The sequence below is a fragment of the Silurus aristotelis genome, assembly GCF_946808225.1.
Source record: "Silurus aristotelis genome assembly, chromosome: 15".
Classification (NCBI taxonomy): domain Eukaryota; kingdom Metazoa; phylum Chordata; class Actinopteri; order Siluriformes; family Siluridae; genus Silurus; species Silurus aristotelis.
The window spans coordinates 20,545,577-20,556,182 of NC_139588.1; the positions used below are offsets into that span (position 1 = coordinate 20,545,577).

Here is a 10,606-nt window from a genome sequence, read left to right on the forward strand (position 1 = left end):
TGAAAAGGGAGAAGATGGAAAATGAGTTGGCTATAAAAAAAAAAAAAAAAAAAGTTTTATTAGACATCCAGGCTTAGAATAGCTGGACTTTTTTTTTTCCTTTCCTTCTTTATGAAAAATGGCCATCAGTTCATCACATTTGCACGTAATCAATGTAACAATCCAGAGAAGGGCTTTGAGTAATTTTTTCATGATCCAAGTGCCTTGATTACAAGAGCCATTTGCTTCTTCCACACCAATGAGTAATCCTTTTTTTTTTTGTTATATCTGAATTTTTCTGAGGAAAAAAAAAAGCTCAGCTGCATATTAGCCAGCATGGCTGCTCCTGCTGATGTAAAACATGTCAAACATGTGACCTTATTGCATTTCCTTGGTCTAACATGAGTTCCTGAGAGGAAAATCTATTAACAATTCATTGGATTTTAAAAATATGCTGAAAGACGGGCTTATTGAGTATCAGGCTTGTGCTTTCCCTGAAATGAAAGAGGACACTGTGTAAGTCCTAATAGCTACAACCATGTGATTTGATTGGCAGTGTGTAGTTTTGCTCCGGATCAAAGCAAAATTCGTTGTTATTGCCATGACATTATATTTGTTATATACATTGGAATTAAATGTTTCTTCAGAACGATGATGCAAATGTTAACAGTATGCAAGTCTTATATAAAATGCAATATATTTTATGAGTGTACTATAAATACACACAACAGAATTGCAAAATTGGCAGCAGAAAATTTCCATATTAAAAAGTGTTGATGCAGCTTTTTTAGAGAGCAGGTTTTCAGTGGTACTGAGTAGAGGTCGGGCCATTTTTTATTTTTTTTGGCATTGTTTTAATTAATCGGCATCGATCGAATGTGCTGCAAATTATCCTGATAATTAGGCAGGTGCCCATACCAGCATGGGGCAGTACTTTGTATTTGACATTCAAACAGGGAAGAGCTACAGCTGTAAATATATCATCATTACTAACGGATTCTTAAAGCTTTCTTCAATCATGTCCGCTAAGTTGCAAAGACAAGAGAAAGAATGACAACACGTGTCTGTAGGTTCCCTCTTTACTCTGTCATTGTTTGCTTTTTTCAGTTCTGTTTTTAGTTTAGTTTTTTTCCTCGTGTTCTCAAGCTGAATAGCCAATTGAAGATCTCTTATTCCCCTCCAATGCGACATGCAGAATCGTCCGCAAAAGCGCTAATGCCGGTTAACTAGAGCTAATGGTTACGGAACACACTGGAAAATGTAAAGCCGTCTGACTCTCAAAAAACCCTGACATTCCCTGTCGGCCAACCATCAGCTTGGTGTGTCCCAGGCTTTAAGTTTGAATCTTTCATTTTTTAATATAGCCTTGTATATTTCATTGGATCAATATGATGCTACTTTTGGAGAGAGAATGTGAGTACATGTGTGGCTACACTACACTAAACGAGAGAAACAGGTTCCAAAACTTGTGCACTGATTTGAGGTTGTGTTGTTCAATAAATGTGTAATGTAAGGATTGGGATTGGGCAAATATATCGACCCAAAAAAATCTCCATATTTCGCCCATTAGCTGCTCTGATTTCTAAATATGGGCAAGACAAAATATGGCTCATCGACAAGAGAAAAAAAAACATTTCGGTCGACCTTTAATATTGAGTCACCCTCAGTTAGGTAAACCCATTGAGCATTGGGGGGGCACCAGGGTGTTAAGTTATTTAGGGAAGAAAGTGTTGAAGAAAGTCTGCTGCTGGTAACACTGATGTTTTCAACCTTCTGCCAAAAAACTGGAGGATGAAGAGCCCATAAGCAGGGTGAGTGGGTCATACAGGGTTGCTGAATTAAGAATCCATGGTGAGTAGAGAGACCCAAACAATCTTTCCAGATGTTCTCTGCACTGTATGGTACTGTCATTAGAGGCCATACAGTTTCTCTACCATATAGTGAAACATCTGGTGAGGATCACACATTTGTAGAAGAACCGGATGGAAGGAAAGACCTTGAATCTTTTTAGCCTCAATTGGATGTAGCCTCTTGGATCACCCTGGCTAGTCAGATGGTGTTTAAGGAAGGTCTGCACAGTGCATGTAGGGGGTGTGGCCTCAGTAACCCTGTAGTAAGTGTGTTGTGAGAATTGCACCAATTAATGTGCAGGGTAGAAATTCAACGGAAATTGCATTCAATTGAATTGTTTCAACCAAAATTATCCTGCAAGATTTTTCTCTCTTATAGGCTAACCTGCAATTTTGTAAATTCCCAGTTTTTTCCCATTAGTTCCCATTAATTTCCATGTATTCCTTTTAATTCCCATGGAGAGTTTTCAGTCTTGAAAAACCCTAGTCTGATGGTAGGTTTACTGAAATGGTGGTGGGAAGAACGCCATGTCTGTCATGACCAGCTGCTTGAAGCACTTCATAATGATAGGTGTGGAGTACAAGCAGCTGGTTGCATTTCAGGGAGGATCGTTTCTTCTTGGTGGTTCTCTCGAAACACAGAGAGACAGCTGCTTGGCAAATGGTAATGATATTGAAGAGAACATCTGCAAGCTGATCATCACATTCCCTGAACACCCGGCCAGGTGTGTTCTCAGAGCCTGCAACTCTTCCTGGTTTACTCTGGACAGAGTCTTCCTGATGCCAGTTGCAGACAGACAGTATACCTGCTTTGGTGGAGATTGTGGTGATCCTCCATGCTGGCATGCTGTTCTCTAATTTGTGCATAAAATTTGCTAGAATATCTTTGTGTACCGTGATGGCCTGAATGCCTTCCCACATGCTTTTTGTGTCCTTGGTATTTGGGAAGTGAACGTGTGTTCTTTCTGAATCGTTATGCTAAACCTTGCTAATAGCCAAAGACAGATAAACAATAGTTATCTGCACGACTGCCCTGTCAGCATACCTACAGGCAATGTCTTGAAACATCTTTTTTAAATACACTTTAATAATCAACCACGGTTTCTGGTTTGTACGTTCGCCGATCGCCTTCAAGGAAGTCACATCATCTATGTACTTGCTGTAGCAAACAATCTTGTGGGCTTATGGTTTTGTAGCAGCCTCTCTGAACAGTTTCTATTCTGTTTGCTCGAAACACTCGTGCTGAGGTGGCGCCTCCAGAAAAGGGTCTTGTCTTGTTTTTAAACTGGATGGTAGGTGTTGGCAGATGTTTGTACGATAAAATTAGCATACCAAAGATGTGGTCTTAGCAGTCAAGTTGAGGACGGGGTGCAGCCCTGTAAGTACCTTTGAATGCTAACAAGGTCCAAAGTGGTTGTACCTTGGGTTTGCGATATCACCATGCTGATGGACTTTTCTCAGGATTGACTTTAGGTGATGTTGAAGTTCTCAGTGACTGTATAAATTCTGTCAGGGTAAATCTTCTGTACCTTACCGAGAGCCTTGTAGCCTTCATTTTGCACTTCCCTTGTGTTAACACCAGGTGGTGGTATAAAAGATTTTCAAGACTAGTTTTGTGACATGCCAACAGATGCCAAGTAAATGTGCCAAAAGACATCGCTCTGTTTACAAAGAACCAATAACAACGACAATGCTCCTTGTCACAGAGCTTTCTTCATACGAAAGTTTCTCGCCGGATACATGATCTCAATTCCGCACTCACCCAACTCACCAGATTTGGCTCCTGCAGACTTCTCCTTTTTCCAGAAGATGAAGATCCGGCTCAAAGGTCGTCGTTTTGGACACCTTGCAGAAGTGGCAGGAACATTAGGAACGCTGTATTTCTATGCAAGGGGACTGTTTTGAAGGTGATAGTGTGTAAACATAGATAAATAAAGTGCTTTCTTGTAAACAGAGCTAAACTTTTTGATTCCACCTCGTAGACCAGAAGAATAAGCGTAATGGCAAACTTTCCTCTCCCTGTCATAGTCAATAACAGTATCCTGGCACTATTCTTTTAATTTGTAGTTTGGAGGGAAAGTGGTAGCCCGGTGGTTAAGATGTTGAACTTTTGATCGGAAGGTCAGAAGATCACAGCACCACAAGCTGCCACTGCTCAGCTCCTAAGCAAGGCCTTTAACGCTCAAATGCTCAGGTGTAAGTCACTCTGGTATAGGGTGTCTACTAAATGCCATAAATGGAAGTGTAATGGAGAGGAGACTGGATTGTAACCACATAGCTAGGGTTAGCTTTTAGCCTTTAACCATGTGCTCTACTGCCTCACACACCAGTTTTACCATTAGGCAATACTGTGATCACAGGGTTTGGTTTACTTTCAAGCCTAAGGTTTTGTAGCTGTTGATACCGTCCAAAACCTGTTGCTTGTTGTTTGATATTATAGATAGATAAGCTTAATTGCACTTATTTTCCCTTGTTCGAGTAGTGTAACGTGTAACACACTGTGTGTATTTTTGCAGACCTTCCCAGCAAGTACACAAGCCATAGTGCCATAACTGGCAATCGTTCAAACTTTAAATGTTATGAACTACAGAGAAACGTTATTAATGAGATAAGAAAATGCAAATCAGTAGTTTCAAAAAGGAAGCAGAAACATAAAAAATAAATCAACACACACACAACACACACTGCAACATCCATTGCCATAATCTCCTTAAAGCTTTTGGAACACAGCACAGCATTTTCATCTTTTTTGTGTCATTTTTCTTTTTTTTAATTAATGTTCCAAGCTTTAATCAGCTTTGAAATGAACAAAGAAATTGCTTTGGCACTGTTTATGTACTTTGTGTGTTGCACTGTGTGTATGCAAGGTCTTTTTTTTGTTGTTGTTGGGTTTTTTTTTGCGGCATCAGGGCCTGGCTTTTAAAGTGCATAATATATTTTTTGTTTGTTCTGAATAAATGCATAATTCATTATGGATTTATCATACTGTTATATATCATCAAAGTGTGTGTACTTTTAGAAAGGGGTGGAGAATCGATGTAATTCATTATCCAAATCCAAGCAAGTACAAGCCTCAATGTGTTGAATTTTAATAGTATTTATTGGTGAAGTGAACATTGAAATGCGAAATATGACAGAAAAAATGGCGCAAGGAAATAACATCAACAGCTTCGTTATTAGTAGCACATGTGACCCAGATGCATGTAATTCCTTACAAACATTCTCTCATGCTAATACATATATATATTGAAATTCATTTATTAGTCTTCTGTATATGATTTTATTTATGCTTGTATATGCAGAATTCAAAATCTAATATTTCATATTTACAATAACTAAAGTAAATAAACCATTATTATTATTCTTTTTTATTTTAATATGGTCAATGACAGCTTTGACTTGTCAATGCTGGCAAAGACCGGTATTTGGTGCTAGTATGGTGCATGGTGTATATAAGGAGGTGCTAGTTTAGTGGTTAAGTCATTAGACTCTGGATCGGAAAACCACAAGTTAAAAGTCACTCTGGTTAAGGGCATCTGCCAAATACGGTCGGTTGGTGGTTATTCGCCTCTGCGTCATGCATTTAAATCATGTAACAAGCACCTAGTGGATTCTGCCTTACTGATACGAACAATGTGAAACAAATAAGTATGCAAAATCCTCCTTAGATGTTTTTCATGTAATGTGTGGTGTTTTCTCATTACTATTCTTATTCTATTTTATTCTGGATGCATCTTTACTCATATTACACATTATATGGACAAGTATTGGGACACCAGATTCTTTCAAGGTAAAGTTGAAGGCAAATAATTTTATAGGATAAATTTGGAGCAGGTCATTTTCCCTTCATTAGAACTAAGAAACCCAAAGATTAAAAAAAAATCCAACATGACCCTGTACACAAAGCCAGCTCCATTTAGATTTTACACGGATTGGCATGGAAGATCTCCTGCTATAGGCCTCCAAACCTATTGAACACTTTTGGGATGAATGTGAATACTGACTGCACCCCAGCCCTTCTCACCTCACCTACATCACTACCTGATTTTACTGGCTAAATGATCTTCTCAAATCTCCACAATCACACTCCAAACTCTAGTGTAACATCATCTCAGAAGAGTGGAAGTTATTATAACAGCGAATGGGCACTGAATATGGAATTGAATGCTTTGAAAGCATCCAATTCCAAATATACCAATCTTATGGTCAGGTGTACACAAACTTTATTCTTCATGTTGTGTGTTTTTGTACTTCACTTGAATGGCGATTACAGAAGTGCCATAAAATTTCTTACAGCAGGAAAGTTCGCCTACATCAATGTCAGAATCGTGTGTTTATGTGTAACGATCATCTGTTATATATATACATGCTAATTAAAAAGGTTTCAGCATAGGTGTCATGATACCAGTGAATCTGTTACGATGCATATGAATTGAATTGAAGTGTTAGAAAAAGGAAAATAATCATATTAACTATAGAAATAGATCATATATGTATAGAAAATGTGTGAAAAGCATTACGGTAATTAAAGTGTCACAGTGAGGCAAATACACGAACAAAAAAAAGACGTTTAAAAGAATTTTCTGGACTATAAGCTACTTTGTTTGGGTTTTTTTCCCGGTTTCACAAGCTTCATGCCAAAAAACCGAGCCCCATAACATTAGACCAATGAAATTGCGGAACGGGTTCAGGTGAACCGATGAAATTCTTTATATTAAATCAGATGCGCTCCCACTGAATCGGGCCGCACCACATCATAAATATGGATGAGGTTCCTCTGAGGTTTGACCTGCCGCTCACTCGGACTGTCAACAGGAAATGTGAATCATTCGTCACGCTGAAAACAACCGGGCATGAAAAAACACTTTAGCTGTGTTCTGAGCTGCACGGCATCGGGAGAAAAGCTTCACCGATGGTGATTTTTAAACGCACGACGATGCCGAAAGAGAAATAGAAAGAGAAATAGTTGTGAAAGGAAGGAGAAAGACTGAACAATGACTTTTTTCGTAGGCTACTGTTTATATACAAGCCGTGTAACAGACACTGTCTTTCGTTAAAGTCTGTGTAAAGTTCATTAGGTCCAGTGTAGACACCTGCAGCTTATAGACAGGTGCGGCTTATTTATGTTCAAAATAAAATTCAGTGGGTGCGGCTTATATATGGATGCGCTTAATAGTCCGGAAATTACGGTATTATCATTTGGTAATAATTTAACACATTACAGTACAGAATTTAGCAAAACAGCAATTTACAGTACAGTATAAAGTTCACAGTATATATGTATATAGCGGTGGGCATGTGGATGAGAGTACGCACTTCTGTGTTTCCCTGCTGCATTAAATGTAAAATATTTTCTACACTTTTATCGGAAGCGTCATTGTAAGATCGAAAAAATCTAAGTGTTGGGGCCTATCTTTATATTATGATAAAAACAACTTTTTATCTATTATTTATAATTACTTATTATAAAATATTATTCTTTTGATTATTTTTATATTAATATAATCAATAGAATAATATTTTATAATAAGTCATTATAAATATAATGATTATAAGTAAGTTTAACCATCATAACTCAGGGACAATCTGTATATAATGATAAATATTTATTCTTTATATTTTTTATACAATCTATTGTTTATTATTACTGTTTATGCAATATTATTCTATTATTTGTGTTCTTTCTTTTAAATATCAATATTTATAAAATTTCCCTTTTTATTGGCTGTTTTTTCTTTTCATATTTTTTATTTATTTTATTTGTTTCATAATGAAGCAATTCAGTTGTTAAATCGAAAGTTTTAAAAGTCATAATTCTGAACATGAAAACACTAAAAGCTCTTTTTCTTTAAGAACCAGTAGCACACTATTCTTTTTCACTCACTCACTGTGCCACACCATAATTTCACGATCAACCCATGCTCTTGCCTCCTGGTATTAATTTGGCTGATTTACATTCTTCCTCTCAGTCCTGTCAGAATGTAGCCGTGAAAAGTTCAGCGGGAAAAAAAAGAAAACTTTTGATTTTGTGCCATTAGCGAGGAGACAAGCCGTAATTTGTCTTAATTGCCGCTGATGCCGAGGTTTTGTCAGAGCAGATCTCTTAATGATGCCGTCATCTTAATCGCATCTGGGCGGGAAAGTGGAACGTCCATTAAGATGTCAGAGGTCAGCTGAAGTCAGCTGTGGATTTATTGGGCATCGGATAACACTTCGGTGGAAGCGGAGACTAGTTGATGTCGGAATAGATTGCGCTCGGGTGCTGATCAAAAAGTGTTTCATCCTCACATCAAATGTGCATTTAAAGACTAACCATATGGTGTTTGTGTTCGTCTTTGTCTCTGCAGTGGCATAGGCCGGAACTGGCCGTGGGCGTCTGGAGGCAGCAGCATTTTAGCCGAGTACGGCACGCTGCACTTGGAGTTCGTTCATCTGAGCAAGCTTTCTGGGAAACCCGTGTTCGCAGAGAAGGTGAGTCACAACCCAGGGATTGAACCCTGGCTCCAACAAGCTGCAGAGTCACACCAAGTTGCACTTTTTAGCAACCTTCTAGGCCACTATGTAGGTGTAGAGTTACTAACAGTATTCTACCTAATGCTGAGTGGCTTTTACGAATAGAAAAAAAACCAAGTGCCTCAATACAGCCGTGTTTTTGCCTTTTTCTAAGAAATTGACAATAAATGAAACACTTGATATGCGGTCATAGAAGAATTAACAAAGGAAAGGGATTGTGGGAAGCATCCCGACGTGAAACAAAGCAATTACTTTCGGTACGTTTCGAAAAATGCGCATCCTGATATATTCTGGTTGAATGCATAAATCTGATCGTTTTAGAAGTTGTCCTTTATTTTGTACAAATATACAAATGTTATACTGTATTTACTGTACAGATGATTTATAGATATGAGGTTTATATTAATGCATCCTTGGCTGTTTCTATAGTAACGACTTGAGACATGTATGGGTCATATTTGAATAATATGCAAAAGAAATGTGTTTTAATAATATACAGTACAGACCAAAAGTTTGGACACACCTTCTCATTCAAAGAGTTTTCTTTATATTCATGACTATGAAAATTGTAGATTCACACTGAAGGCACCAAAACTATGAATTAACAGATGTGGAATTATATATGGAATTATATACATAACAAAAAAGTGTGAAACAACTGAAAAATGTCATATTCTAGGTTCTTCAAAGTAGCCACCTTTTGCTTTAATTACTGCTTTGCACACTCTTGGTATTCTCTTAATGAGCTTCAAGAGGTAGTCACCTGAAATGGTCTTCCAACAGTCTTGAAGGAGTTCCCCGAGAGATGCTTGGTACTTGTTGGCTCTTTTGCCTTCACTCTGCGGTCCAGCTCACCCCTAAACCATCTCGATTGGGTTCAGGTCCGGTGACTGTGGAGGCCAGGTCATCTGGTGCAGCACCCCATCACTCTCCTTCTTGGTCAAATAGCCCTTGATGCCTTCAGTGTGACTCTACAATTTTCAAAGTCATGAAAATAAAGAAAACTCGTAACTTGTATAGCAGTGTAGTTTAACTGTCCTCTAAAAATAACTCAACATACAGCCATTTTTGTCTAAATCCCCGGCCAAAGTGTACGTCAAAACTGTCAGTATTTTGTGGGGGCACCATTGTTAGGTAGCGCTGCATTAATCCTACTGGGTATGGAATTCACCACAGTTGCACAGGTTGTTACTGGGATCCTTTTCCACTCCTCCATAATGACATCACAGAGCTGCTGGATGTTAGACACATGGTGCTTCTCCAGCTTCCGCTTGAGGATCCCAACATGTGCTTAATAGGGTTCATTTCTGGAGACATACTCGCCACTCCATCACCATCACAATCACCTTCAGCTTCCTCAGCAAGGCAGTTAGCATATTAGCGGAGTGTTTGCGGTCATAATGATGTTGGAAAACTTATGTTCGGCCAGTTTCTGAAGGAAGGGTATCATGTTTTGCTTCAGAATGTCACAGTACATGTTGGAATTCATGCTTTCCTCAATGAACCGCAGCTCCCCCAGTACCAGCAGCACTTGTGTAGCCCCAGACCTGTTTTTTTTTCTCCTCTAAAAAAGGAAACACTTATTATGGACAAAGATTTAGTGGATAAACCGTATAGAAACTGAGCTTTGCTTCAAACCTGGTGCATTTACTCAACTTATAAATGGTACAGTAATCCTAGTCCTTGTCTCAGCACCAAACACAGAAAATCACGGTGAGTTTTCACAAGGGTCAGAGTATACATGAGCAAACTGATCAAGATCGAATACAAAAACAAGTTGCCCAATTGGGTCCTAATGAGTTATTTGAATTTCAGTTTACTGCAAATGAAAATATAAGCATACACTATATTGCTAAACGTTTTGGGACACCTGAGATTTTCAGCCATATGTGGTTCTTTCCCGAATCGTTACAAAGTTGGACGCACAAAACTGTATACATTTACATTTGCGACATTTAGCAGACGCCCTTGTCCAGAGCGACGTACAAAAGTGCTTTGAGTCTTTAGTAATGAATAAATCTACACTGGTACACAAGATTACAACCTTAATATAAATAAAGCTCTTGAATTCTACAAAGCAAGTTTGGAAAGAGTTAATTTAAGTGTTTCAGGAAGAGGTGGGTCTTCAAACGTCGCTTGAAGATAGAATGATAGACATGTATGGAATTTCTCCACTTGAAACTTTCCATTCACTTGAACTAGGAGACCCAAACCTGTCCTGGCATGACAATACCCCTGTGCACAAAGCCAGCTCCATGAAGATA

General features: G+C 38.4%; 1 protein-coding gene across 1 annotated transcript in view; it reads left to right on the top strand.

Annotated features, from left to right (window-relative positions):
* man1a1 (mannosidase, alpha, class 1A, member 1) overlaps window positions 1–10,606 on the top strand; it is a 123,166-nt gene that overhangs the window by 93,028 nt on the left and 19,532 nt on the right. The window contains exon 6 of the mRNA XM_083562512.1: window positions 8,177–8,300. Coding sequence (XP_083418638.1) covers window positions 8,177–8,300 — 124 coding nt within the window. The remainder of the gene's footprint in view (window positions 1–8,176; window positions 8,301–10,606) is intronic.